Source organism: Prionailurus viverrinus, chromosome B2, assembly GCF_022837055.1.
Source record: "Prionailurus viverrinus isolate Anna chromosome B2, UM_Priviv_1.0, whole genome shotgun sequence".
Lineage (NCBI taxonomy): Eukaryota > Metazoa > Chordata > Mammalia > Carnivora > Felidae > Prionailurus > Prionailurus viverrinus.
Genome location: NC_062565.1, coordinates 106,562,993 through 106,579,119, shown reverse-complemented (window position 1 = coordinate 106,579,119; position 16,127 = coordinate 106,562,993). Strand labels below are relative to the sequence as shown.

Below are 16,127 nucleotides of genomic sequence, written 5' to 3'. Positions count from 1 at the left end.
CTCAAAACATATGACATGAGCCCAACCTCCATCCTTTATGTTACTTCCCAGCCCCACACCTACAAACTCTTCACAGGCCAGCTAAAATGTCACTTACTCTTAAGAGACTCTTCCCAATCCCCCAGCCAGATATGCCCCATTCCTACTCTGACTCACCCTTACCTCCTCCAAATACACACATTTTGTTCAAACTCCATAATAAACGAGATTCTACTTTGTACCATAATTACAGCTTAATCCCCCTACTGAACTGTAGTCTTCCTTGTGAACTTCTGGCTTACTCATTTCTTTTCCCTTAAGGTGCCTTCCACATAGCAGGAGTTCAATGTTTATTTAATAAACTGAATTAATCAGTGCACAAAGTGCCACCTAACAACAAAACCTAAATGGATAGGTCACTAAGTGGAATTTTTAAGAAGTTTCCAGGAACCTCTCACAATAAAAACAGGCACTTCCTCATTGCATACAGGCAGAAATTCTGTTAAAAAGGAAGAATACACAGAGCCACAGTTACCAAGTATCTTTCATAAAGAAGTTCATAAAGTTATTTTAAACACAACCTTTGTCTCAGCTAATTTGGATGGAGAAATTAAATGCACAAGTATAGTTTCTGAGAAGTGTATAGATAAAACAGAGTATCAGTAAGATGATTCCTGATCACTCACAGCTTGCCCCTTCCAGAAATCTGATTATATGCTATGCTGCCTATCTCACTTACCCATAGGCAATACTATCATCTTAAAATTTTCTTCAGGATTCAAAGTCTACACATACATACTTCTCATGATACACAAGAAACGCAGAAAGATATGAGTGCCTTTGTCTATGATAGGTAATTCCTCCACTAATATCATAGTATGGTATTAGGCAAGTATTCATACTTGCAGAGCTCTTTTTCTCATATCACACTTCATCTTGTTTGCCTTCACAGAATCTAAACTAACACCAAAATGGTGTAATAAAAGAAACTATGACAAAAGTCATTTTATGTAAAAGGAAGTTGAGACTACATTCGCTCAGAAATAACTGACCTAAGGGAAAAACATTTGTGAATACATTTTTCAGAAAATCATAATTTACAGAATTATACAGTAATAAGCTGAAATAATTATTTTAAACCATCCTTTCACAGATGAGAAAGAGACCCAAAAAGGTCAAGCAACTGTCCTTGGCCAAGAGTCTAAGATTTTGGCCTGGAATCCAGGTCTCCTGGATTCTAATTATTCAGTTCAGTAACTATTTCTAACATTGATAAACCAATGATGCTAAACCCACTTTACTAATACACCCATTAAATTCTGAATTCCCCTCCCTAAAAGTTGAACTCTATTAAATATATAAAACTGGCCTTTTTACAAATAAGCAGTATCTTTGGAAAAAACTAGAACTAGAGCTCTTTTTTAAAAGACTCTTAAGGAGGTTTCACAGGGCTGACAGTTATTTGAATTAAGAAAAAATAAGTTTGGGGTGCCTGGGTGGCTCAGTCAGTTAAGTGTCCAACTTCAGCTCAGGTCATGATCTCACATTTGTGAGTTTGAGCCCTGTGTCGGGCTCTGTGCTGACAGCTCAGAGCCTGGATCTTGCTTAGGATTCTGTGTCTCCCTCTCTCTCTGCCCCTCCCCTGCTCATGCTCGCTCGCTCTCTCTCTCTCTCAAAAACAAATACACATTAAAAAAAGTTTTATTAAAAGAAAAAAGAAAACATAAGATTTTGCAATAATGATTTCAAGAATTTTATATTTTGTTGCTCTACAACTATATCTCATGTATTCTCAATTTCCTAAGTGTAAACTGTATGTGTGTGTGTGTGTGTGTGTGTGTGTGTGTGTGTATATATATACATAATATATATAAGAGAACTATCTTTTTTATTTTTTTTTTATTTTTTTTTTCAACGTTTATTTATTTTTGGGACAGAGAGAGACAGAGCATGAACGGTGGACGGGCAGAGAGAGAGGGAGACACAGAATCGGAAACAGGCTCCAGGCTCTGAGCCATCAGCCCAGAGCCTGATGCGGGGCTCGTACTCACGGACCGCGAGATCGTGACCTGGCTGAAGTCGGACGCTTAACCGACTGCACCACCCAGGCGCCCCAAGAGAACTATCTTTTAAAACATGCACATGCACACATACACAAACATCTACAATTTCCATAAAAAAATAAATAAAATATTATGCCAGAAAAATTGGACCTCAGAAAGACTACAATGTTTTTAGTATTTCTTGACAAACATTAGCTACACACTTTTGGGGCCAAATGTAAACTTCTCATATTCTAAGAAATATCTATTTTGAATTCTAGTATTAAAAACTACTTAAGACGCTTAACATTTAGACAATAAGGTAACCATTCATCCTAAACTGAATATTCCCTAACCTCATCACCATAACACTTCCAGTTTTTAGTGTTTCCTAGTCTTTGTTCCCACCCATGTATAATACTGGCCTATATGATTATGCAATTTTATATCCTGCTTTTTTCATTTATATAACATGTATTCTTCCTTGGTGCTAATCTCATGATTATTATAACAATTGCATTATTTAACAGAAAAGCCTTTGCTGATGTGTTCCAGCTCTCAAAATATAAAAATCAATACTTCCAGGACTAAGATTACTACTAGAGCTATTGCATATTCTCTCAGCATTTAGGTTTTCATCATATTCAAGGAAAATAAAATATATTGCCAATATAATTGGTGAACATAGAAATTAAGTGGAATGAAGGGCATCATATGAGGCCAGGCAAAGGGGTAATACAAAGGGGTCTGTGGGCCTTGGTAATGAGCTGAGAAAACATTCCAAGTACAACGGGAAGCCATTGGAAGGTTTTACTCAGAGCTTAAATGACGTTATCAAGAAAGATCACTTTGCTGGTGAGTAAAGAATGGATTATACAGGGGCCAGAATATAAACGAAGACCAATCAGGTGGCTACAGCAATAATCCAGGTGAAAGATAATGATAACTCAAACTGAGGTGGCTACAACGAAAAACCAAAACAAGTATCCAATTTGGAACATATTCTAGAAGTAGGGCCAGGGAGGCCTGTTGGTAGATTATAGGTGGAATGTAATGTAAGAGACTCACAGAAGACATCTACGTTTTTAGCTTGAGCACTTACTAGTATGTTTTAAGATGGGAAAAACTGTGAGAGAGGTCTGAGGGGAGTGAAATTTGAGACATGGTTTGGACATGTTAAGTACCTGAGATGCCTAATAAAAGTAAACCTGTTAGACAGTGAATTAGATATAGGAATCTGGAATTATGGGAGAGATAAGGACTGGAGATACAAATCTGGGTATGAGCATTTAAAGGACTTTTAAAATGATAAGGTTAGAGAAATCATCTGGGACAGGGATCAGCAAACTACTGCTATGGGAACACAGCCACATCCATTCTTTTATGGCTGCTTTTTGGCCTCATTGGCAGAGTTGAGTAGTTTTCACAGGAACCCATAACCCACTAACCTAAAATATTTACTAGCTGGCCCTTTAAGAAAAAGTTGTTGACCCTTGACCTAGGAGATAGCAAGAACAACAGAAGGACAAAGGCATATATGCAGACAATACTCTAGGACACCCCAACATTTAGAAGTGAAAAAAATGAGAAGCCAGAGGCTCAGAAGGAACACATAGCAAGACAGGAAGAAATCCAAGCATACGTACGTTTCAAAGAGAGTCGAATTAAGCATGCTCTATCCACCCATTCGATTATATGCTATATTCAGGTACCTTACTGGAGTCCTTTGAAATCTTTACTATATCAATCGAAATGACATTTTAGAATTATAGGTTACAATATAGTCTACTCTTTCACTCAACTCATGCACACGTTAACTGGCTAATACACCCATGACATACATACTTTTTTCAAATTCAGGAAAGCAAGTAAGGAGTTTAATTAGACAAATATTCAGTCAGCAAATCTTATCTCTATTCCTTAAATCCTGCTTCTTCTAAAATTTATGTGAAATGAATAATCAATTCCATAAAATGAGACTTTTAAAGCACATATTTAACATATTTTCTTTGAAATATGAAATTACAGGGCATTAGGTGGCTCAGTCAGTTGAGCATCCGACTTCAGCTCGGGTCATAATCTTGTGGTTCGTGAGTTCGAGCCCCATATCAGGCTTTGTTCTGACAGCTGAGAGCCTGGAGCCTGCTCCAGATTCTGTGTCTCCTTCTCTCTCTGCCTCTCCCCTCCCCCCAAAATACACAAACATTAAAAAAAATTAACTGAAATTAGAATTTTTACCATGGTTATTCCCTCCTTTCTACAGAAACAGACTTTAAGATATAACTAACATCAAGTATTTATAAGGATACAGGAAGGGAAGACAGAAAAGTGAGATAAACACTAAAACAATCTCTCCTAGTTATAAAGCATCTCATCAGCTATGGAATTAATGTAATACTTCTTTAAAAATAAATGCCTGTCCTTCAAAATGGCCTACCTTTTTTCCTTTTAAACTAGACACTTAAGTAAGTTACCTAGTGGCTACCTTCATTTAATTTCTCTAACAATCCATTTACAAAACTATCAGAGGCAATCTTCAGAGAAGAAAATATAATACTGATGGAGCAATTATTTAAAATTTAAAAAAAAAAACTACCATTAAAATTTTATATGACTAAAGCAGTCCTAAAAAAAACAAATCTTATACACCATTAAACAGTTTTATTTCAAGAGAGAGCCCCAGGATTAGGAATCAGCATGTTGTAGCAGGGAAGGTATGTGTGTGATGGTGGCACAGCATAATGGAACGAGTGTTGTGTTTCAAGTCCCAGCTCTTCAGCAGGATAGGTGTGTAAAATTAACAAGCCATGTGGCCTCTCTCAGCCCCTGGGTACACATTTTAAAAATGAGAGTATCTTCACAGACTCTGCTCACCTGACAAAGAAACAGTTCAGTACAGAGCAGGAGTACCATGATATTACGTTTAGTTGATTAAAAAAGTGTCCTATGGGGCGCCTGGGTGGCTCAGTCGGTTGGGCGTCCGACTTTGGCTCAGGTCATGATCTCGCGGTTTGCGGGTTCAAGCCCCGTGTCAGGCTCTGTGCTGACAGCTCGGAGACTGGAGCTTGCTTCTGATTCTATTTCCCTCTCTTTCTGCCCCTCCCCTATTTGTGCTCTGTCTCTTTCTCTCTCTCTCAAAAAATGAAAAAATTTTTTAAAAATTTAAAAAAAATAATAAAAAAAGCGTCCTATCAGTCACAGGATGAACGTTTATATTAGTGGTAGGAAGAAAATTCTATTTGCCTTCATATTATGTTACAAATCATTTCTATCACCTGTAGATACGTACCACTTTACCGAGGCTTTCAGATGACCTAACATACTTAGGAACAGTACTAAAAGTGACTATTGTAGTCCCATTCTCTTAGGAGTGTAAGTCAGTATAGCAAAATGGTTAAGTATAAAAGCTTTGGAATAAGATTTAGTTCAAATTCTAGACCTGTTCCTTACCAGATATAGGTTCTTAGCTTTCTCAGTCTCAGTTTCTTGATTTGTAAAACTTCTAAGGGTTTAACGGACTTCTTTGCACAGAAAGAATTCAACAAAGACTAATTATTCCTATTAAGTAAAGGTTTATTTTCATAAATAGATCCAGTACTATGGTTAACCAGAAGGGTACTCAAGAGAAGGTCATTTCAAAAGTTGCCAAAAGCAGAATAAAGCTTTTCAAAGTCAGCAAAACTGGGGATGGAATAATAAGTCAAGAGGTTACCTAGGAAGTAACAGAACGGACGTTATAAGAATTGATGATAGCCTTTTGACAGGTAGCTAACTCTCTGGCACAAAATGAAGACGACGTTCCAGGATGCTAGGATATATATGAAATTATGTACAAGATGTGAACTACACAAAGGTGAAGATTAGGAACAGATGTTGCCTTCCATGAGTTTCCACATGAGGGAAGACAAGTAGCCTAGTTTGTACTGCTCATTGTGTCAACATGTAATCACAGTACAAGTGGATTTTCAACCTCCTTCCAACTCTGTATTTCAACATAAGGAGAACAAGAAGTATTTAGTAAGACCATGCTTCCCAACAGCATCTCCGTCAGTGTGCCAAATATGTAACTAGGGGAAACTATGTTCGTTTCCTTCCATTATTCTAAGGTTCCTGGGTACTTGTGCTCAGAAACAAATTACATGGAGAACACCAAGCTACCTACACACTGTAGGAGAAGCAAAGATGAGAAGGATGGACAGTATCTGTGGAGCCTAAATCTAGTAAGAAAATTGAGGCACATATACATGATTACTATTTTAGAAAATCTAAATACCTTTCAAGATGCAAAGTTCTGAGGAGATTCAAGAAAAGAGCAAGATTAGGAATGGAATAGTCAAGAGAGACTATTTAAGAGGTGACAGGATAGACTTACAAGGATCTATGACAGCCTTCTGACAGGTAGACAGCCATTTCTCAGGAAATGGAGGAGAGCCATTCCGGGGAGTAACCTAAATGTGGATCAAGTAACATCAAGTAACCTAAATGTGGATGAGGCAAAAGGTATATAAAATGTGAGAAGTAGGTTAGGGAAGCCGTGAGTACACTGGACAGACATTTTTTTTTTTTTTAATTTTTTTTTTTTTTTCAACATTTATTTACTTTTTTGGGACAGAGAGAGACAGAGCATGAACGGGGGAGGGGCAGAGAGAGAGGGAGACACAGAATCGGAAACAGGCTCCAGGCTCCGAGCCATCAGCCCAGAGCCCGACGCGGGGCTCGAACTCACGGACCGCGAGATCGTGACCTGGCTGAAGTCGGACGCTTAACCGACTGCGCCACCCAGGCGCCCCTGGACAGACATTTTTAATGCCAGTGTGAGAAATATGTACCCAAAACCAATTTCAGAAGACACCTAGTACACATTTACAACTACGGAAGTAACACTAGAAAGAGCATCGTGAAAGATTTCTGTTTGCTTGTTGCTGGATCCTCACACGGAAGGCAATGCCTTATCCTAGATCACTCCAATTTATAACGAGCAATACTAAAACCCTACCCAGATTTCCTCATTCATGACAAGGAACATGAAGAATGAATACTTTGAGGCAAGGCAAGCAGCAGAGTATCCCTCAATTTGTGTTAGGGTCAAACTTCAAGGCACAAAGGCAGTATATAGGCAGTTGGGTAAAAAGAGATGCTCAGGTCCCACTCCCCTAATTCAGTCTGATCAGTAATTGTGTTAAATCTGTAGTTTTTACAAGTATTCCCAAAAACTCATTCTCAGATGGTCCACAGGCCACATTTTGAAAAATACTGCCCTACAGCAAGGTCCCCAACATGGCACCAATATAACTGGGCTGAAGAACAGGCTTCATCATTGAAGATGAATAATACATACCCAGATAATGTGGAGCCCAGCATACTTCAAGTGAGATCCAGGCCAGCACAACGCCCCTAAGGTGGTAAAGTCCCTGAACTCCAGGTTTTGTGCCATCCCAATCATGGTCATTTCTTCAATTATAATCATGTAGACAAATTAGGCGAACCTCTTTACTAGAATTCTGGGCTTAAGAAATCCTGAGAAAACAACTCCAATTTCTAATATGTGAAAGAATTACTGGCAGAAATTATCACAATCAAGAAATATGGCAGGTAAATGAAAATAAAAAGTTCAGTTTGCTGGCAGTCAAACCAAAGTAAATATCAAGGGGTTTTTTAAGTCCAAGAATAAAATATAATCTAGATTCAATTATAATTAATTAGAATGAATACTTACTTAAACTCAAATTTTTAAGTGACAGGGTACAGGACAGGGAAAGATGTAAGAAGGTACAGTAGCTCGTCTCCGAGATCCCTGCCATCAATCCCCCTGCCTAACCCCCATCCTTCCCACACCTGTCTCCCTTGCACCTTTCTGGATAAGCTATTTTCTCAATGAGCGGTAAAGTCTATTTCACCATTTTCTTGATTTGGGCCAGACCTGGGATGTCTCAAACCAAGAGAGTACAGCAAAAGTAACACTGCATGGTTTCCTAAGCTAAGTCAAAGAAACCGTGTAAGCTTTGGCCTTTGGCTAGGTCTTTGAGAACTTTTTCTGGGAGAAGCCAGCTCTACCATCTGACTACCCTGAGGCCACTATTAATGAGGAAGCCTAAGCCTGTCAGGTAGAAAGACTGTGTGAAGACAGATGACCAACCTGCCCTCATCTATTCCAGCCATTACAAACCAGGTATCAGACTCATGACAAGAAATTTTTACGTCCTGGCCACTATCTGACCACAACCTTATGAGTGACCAACCCCCAAAAAGAAATGACCAACTGAACTGAGTCAACATATAAGCTGTTGTTTTAAAACACTATGCCCCGGGGTAAATAACTGGAACAGTCATGGAAACCTTCACCCTACCTCATTTCTCAAGTTTTCTTTATAAGCACTTGCTTATATTTACTGCTCCCCACAGTCCTCAGCACCGTTGTTAAGGCTTGTCTGATAGGAATGCCACCCAAAGGGAATTCCCTAGTCACATACAGAGCAGGGAGGGGGAGAGAACACTGCTGTTCATGCTAATCCAAATTCTACCTACTTTGGCAAAGCCTAGCTCAAGTGTCACCTCCTTCCTTATCAGGGGCATATGGGGGTGACCCTGCTTTGCAGGGATTTTTCTTTCCTTAAATAAAGTCTCTGCCACTCCCTTAGCACATATATATTGGCTTATATTAATTTTTAGTAGATATCCTTGAGATACTTTAACTTTCTTAAGAAACACAAGTTCTTGGGGCGCCTGGGTGGCGCAGTCGGTTAAGCGTCCGACTTCAGCCAGGTCACGATCTCGCGGTCCGTGAGTTGGAGCCCCGCGTCAGGCTCTGGGCTGATGGCTCAGAGCCTGGAGCCTGGTTCGGATTCTGTGTCTCCCTCTCTCTCTGCCCCTCCCCCGTTCATGCTCTGTCTCTCTCTGTCCCAAAAATAAATAAACGTTGAAAAAAAAAAATTAAAAAAAAAGAAACACAAGTTCTTGTATCCCTTTGTCTCTCAGTGCTTTACACCATAAGGTACTCAATAGATGTGGCATTTGTGAATATGTCAATAGGACTTTTTTTAACTTATAAAGAAATGGGTTTAAATAAAAGTTTGTTTGGGAAAACTAAATAAAGCGTAAGTCGCTACACCTCCCCTGAAAAGGACAACTTTTCTCACATATCCACAGGTCGTTTCCTCACCTCTTTCAGGTCGATACTCAAAAGTCAATGAGGCTTTCCTTGCCCACCCTACTTAACGCTGCACCCCACCATTGCCTTTCAACATTCCCATTCCCTGTTTCATTTTTCCTCATTTCACTTATGATCTAATTTACCACTCTTTTACTCTTATATAATATTTGTCAGGCTTCCACTAAAGTGTAAGTTCCATGAGCACAGGGATTTTTGTCTGTTTTGTGCACTGGTGTACCCCATGCCCAAACGAATACCTGATAGTTAATAGACAGCCAACTGTCACTGTTGAATGAATGAATGAACACCAAGAATGGGTACGTCAAAAGTCTCTTATTTCAAACAATGAAATTATCCCCTTAAAAATAATGAAAACTGCTTTTACAGTTGGGCACAAAGTGCCCTATGTCAATTCCCTGGAAATAACCTTAAAACTCCTTCAGGTTTTCAGTCAATACCTGGTTAGCTTGACTTCTTCCTGTTCATCAACAATCACTTTTCTTTTAGCAAATATGGCACAAGATATTTCTGGACCATATCAGCAATTCAAGAACAGGAATTATCAGAAGAAGAAAGTGTTGCAATATTACAATCTGTAGGCACAGTCACCAAGTTAAACTATTTAGCTATATACATCTGCATTTCCTACTAGAACGTAAAGGTACTTGCTTTAAAAGAATCACCCGTATATAAGGGATTCACTTATAAGTTAATTCACCCTATTGTTTAATGGCTTTAACTGATTTCCATTTCTGCTTCACTTGTTTCTTTCCCCACAGTGTTTCTGTTGCACTGGTTTAAGCAAAGACTGGGTTGCTTCCTAACAGTCCTGTATTTCTATTGGTCTGCTCAGTTCTTTGGCAAGTTCCATAAAATGTCAGCCCCTATTAAACTTTACCCTACAGGTTATATCATCAGTTGATAATGACAGACTACTGAGTCACTATATTCCTTGCTGACTGCACGGAAGGTGACAGGTCAGTCAAAGATGACTCTAATACCCTGCAAGAGTTCCTGTCTGACCTTGACATACCCTTTCGGACAAAACCCTACACTTACACCTGCCTATGTGACAAAGATTTAAAGGAAAAGAAAAAAAAAATCAAACCGTAGCGTCTGTGGAGCATACCAGTAATTTACGTTACTGAACAGAGAAGAAAACATTAGTTTTCTTTCCTTCATACCCATACACCTAAATCATTGTTATCGTCACATCTTTATATCTAAGGAAAGGAAATGACACTACTTTCAGGATCTGACTGAAATCCAAACCTGCCATTTAGAGCCTTCCTCAACCTGACCTCCTAGTCATCATTTCAGTCCAAAGGAAAGCCCATTTCCTCTGCATGAACTTCTCAAATTCCTCCAATTCAGAATTTCTCTCCCCCATTCTCATCGTGGTTACTTACTCCCAACACTTCTTGCTATTCACCAACAAGTTACTTATGTATCTACTCCCCTAAACCTGAGAATCCATGGAGTTAAAAATAAGATTACAAGGAATGTGTTTATTAGCACAGTGCTTAAGGTTTGTAGCCACCCAATAAATGGTGAATTCTCGTACTTAAAAAATTCCCCGTGGTTAAATGCATTCCCTCAATCAAACCTTAAAAAACGGCAATTACTATATCAAGTACTGTGTTAGCCACTAAGGATCAAGGATTGCACACTATCCCAGACCTCTGGGACTGTTTTCATTTTGCCTATCCAGTCTCTCACATACTTTTTGTAAACCCAGTTCAAACGCTACCTGCCCCCAACCACTCAGCTCATGCGCCTTCACAGACTAGCAATGATTTAAGAGCAGTGCCTTGAATCTCTCTGAAGAAACAGTGTAGTAAAAAACAAACAACAAAAAAGGTTGGGGCGGAGGGCAAATAACGTGGAGAAGCGCAGATGTTGGTGTTTGTGTTCAATAAAGCTTATCTCCCTTCCTCGAAAGCGCTAGCACCGTAATTTGCCCTGAAGGGCCGTGGGATGGGGCAACTGGAAGAGCAGGGAGCGCTGCGGTACGCCGCGCGCCGCGGATACACCCGCCGGATGTGCGGTACCCCCCGACGGAGACGCCCGGGTCCCCCTACCCGCGCCGGACCTCACCTTGGTGGTCGTAGACGCTAATGTAGGAGATGCCCACAGCCATACACCACACCACGAGGCTCGCGATGTCCGTGAAGCTGGGCTCCTGCTCCTCTTCGGTGACCACCAAACCCATGTGCACTGGCAGCTTCTCCAGGGAACGGCCGTCCGCGCGCCAGCGCAGCCGGGGGTGGGCGGCGGCCGGGCCCGGCCTCCCTCGCGGATGCCGGTGGTGACGGCGGTTCCTGCCGACAGCCGGGGGCTTGCGGAGCGTGAAGCCGAGCGGCGCTAGGACCGCGGCAGAGGCGGCGCGGCAGCAGCGCCGCCAGATCCAGTTCCAGGTGCCGAACCGAACGCGGAGCCAGGAGGTGAGCGTGCGGTGCAGGCAGAGCAGAGCGTGCAGCACCCGCCACACCAACTCGTACAGCCCCGTCATACTCCCGTGGCGTCCAGGCGCCCTCTCCTCCCGCCCTCCCACACCCGCGGTGCGACGGCTTCTTATCCAGCCCTGCGGCCGGCGCGGGCCATCACTCCACGTTCCCCCGCCCCCCACGCCTGAACCCCTTTCCACTGCCAACACCTCACCTCGCCCCCGCCGCCATCTTCCTCCTGCCTCGGCAGCCCCGCCCCCACTAGTACATGGACAGTTCTGATTGGTCGATGCAGAACTCTGACGCGACTTCTGAGTCCGAGGATGTGGCCTAACCAGACGCCGCGAAGGAGAGCGCGCTCCTGGGAACTAAGCGGGTTGGGGACCGAGGGCGCCCCCTAGTCGTGTGGAGAACGAGGAACAGACGCCGCCAACCCTTGCCCGCAGGACTCGACAGAAAGGCACTTGTCTTCAAGGTTGGAATGGGCCACCTCAGGCACTCCGCGTCCCTCGAGGCCTTGGGCGTCTTCTACTGCCTGTCTCCTCGCACGGCCCCGCCAGAAACGGTTTCTAAGGGATAAAAGTGGCCCAACTGGATTACATTACATTGCAAACGCCAGAAAGAACCTAGGAACAGAAGGTAGCCCTCAGCAAGTGCTGATGTCGGGGGTCAACGAGGGTCCTGGAAAGGAGGGGTGCGGAGACAGAAGCGTGCGCCTTACGGAGGTCCTGCTCCTGTTCTTTAGTCAAACCTTGTACCTGAGGCTAATGCTTCCCAAAATGTGAATGAGGATCTTTAGGAGTGCTCTTGAAACATAATTCTGCCTATGTCCTCCCCCTCTAAGTGGAATCTTTACTGGCTGTCCATTGCTTAATACAGAAAAGGGGGTTCCGCGGCCTGGCAGTCCAGTCAGTTTATTGTTTTGTTGGTTCAGCACGCGATCGCTGACTACCAGCATGACCGACCTGAGTAACCTCTCTCTGGTGGAAATTGCCCATGCAGTGACATCATCCCCTTCACACAGGCTCATGTTCCAGCCCATCTGGACCACAAAGTATTCCTCCAGGCCAGTTCTGTACCTGCAGGAGTTCTGTACCTTTTTTGCCCCCTTTGCTCTCTTGCCTTCTCCTTAATCCCTGTTTCCCAAGTAGGTGTTGCCCGAGCCCCAACCCATTTCCCGAGCATCATCGTACAGGCCACGTCCTCAGTGAAAATTCTCTCGATCTCCTAGCCTGAAGTCATTTCTTCCTTGTAAATCTCACCACTGTTTGCAAATTTCATGGCACTACTTATTACACTTTCCATTTTCATATTCAGTTTACCCTTGAGGAATATAGTGGGTTAGGCTGCCAAAACTCCCCTCCCCTCAGTCAAAAATCCTCATATAACTTTTGACTCCCCCAAAACCTAACTATTAACAGCATACTGTTGACCAGAAGCCCTACCAGTAGTACAAACACTGGATTAACACATATTTTGTATGTTATATGTATCATATCCCTTATTCTCATAATAAAGCTAGAGAAAAAGAAAACGTTATTAAGAAAATCATAAAGAAGGGGCGCCTGGGTGGCGCAGTCGGTTGAGCGTCCTACTTCAGCCAGGTCACGATCTCGCGGTCCGTGAGTTCGAGCCCCGTGTCGGGCTCTGGGCTGATGGCTCGGAGCCTGGAGCCTGTTTCCGATTCTGTGTCTCCCTCTCTCTCTGCCCCTTCCCCATTCATGCTCTGTCTCTCTCTGTCCCAAAAATAAATAAAAAACGTTGAAAAAATTAAAAAAAAAAAAAGAAAATCATAAAGAAGAGAAAATACATTTATCAAAAAAAATGTATCAAAAAAAAATCCAGTAGGAGTGAACCTGCACAGTTAAACCTGGGTTGTTCAGTGTGAATATATATATAAATATATATAAAAATATAGATAGAGGGGCGCCTGGGTGGCGCAGTCGGTTAAGCGTCCGACTTCAGCCAGGTCACGATCTCGCGGTCCGTGAGTTCGAGCCCCGCGTCAGGCTCTGGGCTGATGGCTCAGAGCCTGGAGCCTGTTTCCGATTCTGTGTCTCCCTCTCTCTCTCTGCCCCTCCCCCGTTCATGCTCTGTCTCTCTCTGTCCCAAAAATAAATAAACGTTGAAAAAAAAATTTTTTTAAATATAGATAGATATTTATATATATATATAATATTGCATGTTACATATAGCATGTATAAAATAATTGCATTTTTGTAATGCCTACCTAGTCTTTGTTCTCTCAAGCCCTTTTTCTCCACGGGAAACATCTGTTAACTTCTTGGCCACATACCTTAGTGTTTCAGTCATTGTCACTTTTTGGACTAGTCTCATTGTCCAAGACTCACTTCATTTTATTTATTTATTTTTAAGAGGTGTTTGAGAGTTTTAATGTTCATTTATTTTTGAGAGAGAGAGAGAGAGAGAGAGAGAGACAGAATCCAAAGCAGGCTCCAGGCTCTGAGCTGTCAGTACAGAGCCCGACACGGGGCTCAAACTCACAAGCCGTGAGATCATGACCTGAGATGAAGTGGGACACAACCGACTGAACCATCCAGGCTCCCATCACTTCACTTTATTTTGAAACTGGAGGGACACCTGGGTGGCTCCGCCAGTTAAGCATCCAACTTCAACTCAGGTCATGATCTCATGATTCATGAATTCGAACCTGTTCATGGGTTCAAGCCCCATATCGGACTCTGTGCTGACAGCTCAGAGCCTGTAGCCAGCTTCAGATTCTATGTCTTCCTCTCTCTCTGCCCCTCCCCTGCTCATGCTCTGTCTCTCAAAAATAAACGTTAAAAAAAGAAACTGGAATCTCATGTCCATGTCAAAGTTTTTCTCCCTTTGGCAGTTCAGCCAGAGGAAGTAAGGGCTAAGCACCAGGCACGCCCTTCACTCCTTTCTACATCTCTCCAGTCCCTTTGTCTGGTGATGGAGACACCAGAGGGAGGAGGGAGAGAGGAAAGGCAGTAACCAGGAAAGCCTGCAGTCTTCTTCCTCACTAGCCATTGCTGTTTATGTGACTACAGGATGCTCTGCTAAGGAAGCTCTTCAGGCACCAGCATCCTTCTGAAATTTGGCTGTGTATTCCAAAGGACGCCCCCCCCCCCCACACACACGGCTACATTTCTCTGTTCTACTCACCTCTATGCCCCAATGTTTGCCACTTCTGACAAGACTAGAGGCATCAGTCTCATCTCTCCATGGTCAGCTCTCAGGTCTGCAGGCACATGCAGGCTGCAACTTTTGTACTTCCTTGAATTGCAAACTTAAGCAAAGGGGTTCTAGCTCCATTTCTGTCTGACAGTATCCCACCCCACCCCCAACATGCAGACCCTGCGTCCTGTCCTCAATTGTTTGTTTTTTTCCTCCAAGAGTAACCGTAGGTAGGGTAACAGGTCTTTTGACTTCAAAATGTTCAGCCTCCTGAAAGGAGATAGGCAAGGGCTCCCCCCTTTTCTTCTTTGCCATCTTTCAGTAGGCTGAGAATGGAAGTGTCAAATTCCAGCTACTTCTCTGCCCTTAGAAGGAGCTGGATTTGGGGGCACCTGGGTGGCTCAGTTGGTTGAGCGTCCGACTCTTGGTTTCGGCTCAGGTTGTGATCTCATTTTTGTGAGTGCGAGCTCTGCGTCTGGCTCTGCACTGCGGTGCAGCGTCTGCTTGGGATTCTCTCTCTCCCTCTTTCTCTGCCCCTCCCCTGCACACACTGTCTCAGTCTCTCTTAAAATAAATAAACTGAAAAAAATTAAATAAAAAAGTAGGAGGTAGATTTGATGCCTGTTGTTTTCTGCCACAATTCTGGAACAATAGGAAAACATATTATCTTATTATGTATATCCATTCAATCCAAAGCTTAAGGACTTGTCTCTTTTCTAAAGAATTTCTAATTTTGTCACTTGTGAAAAAAAGAAAAAAAGCAATGAATGTGGCACTTTTAGGAATGTTAAGTGTTCATATAAATAAGGTATAATATAAAATTTGAACTTCTTAAGCATAATTCCACCCAAGTTCTACCCAAGTTCTACCAGGGACAGATAAATGTCTCAGAATAAAAAAAATTAAGCTCTTGGAAGCTACTGCCTATCAAAGCTCCATTAGGAAAGAAAAGAAAATACCTCCGGAAATATAACGTAATTATAATGTGATGTTTAAATTTAAGACTGTTTTATTACGTTCTTGTGTACCAGTAGTGACACAGCCTCAGAATTCTACAGCCTCAGAAATATGGTAAGTCTCAAACATTATGGGGACAAGCATGCTGTGATTCCAAGTATATGACATTTTGATATGTCACCTCGACATCCTCATTATATCTCAGTCAGGTTCTGATGCTTGCTCTCTCTCTTCAAACTGTTTTTTGGGTTTTTGTTTTTGTTTGCTATTTAGAATGCCTTATAATTTTTATCTGGTGATTGGACATGATGTACTGGGTGGAAGGAACAGTCCTTTAGTAATGTGGTGTCAAGGTGCAGAGGGTGGGAAGCGTTCTGCAATCCTATGATC

General features: G+C 42.2%; 1 protein-coding gene across 1 annotated transcript in view; it reads right to left on the bottom strand.

Annotated features, from left to right (window-relative positions):
• NUS1 (NUS1 dehydrodolichyl diphosphate synthase subunit) overlaps positions 1-11,770 on the bottom strand; it is a 32,599-nt gene extending 20,829 nt beyond the window's left edge. Inside the window, exon 1 of the mRNA XM_047859730.1 lies at positions 11,269-11,770. Coding sequence (XP_047715686.1) covers positions 11,269-11,683 — 415 coding nt within the window. The 5' untranslated portion in view covers positions 11,684-11,770. The remainder of the gene's footprint in view (positions 1-11,268) is intronic.
• Between the last annotated feature and the right edge of the window lie 4,357 nt (positions 11,771-16,127).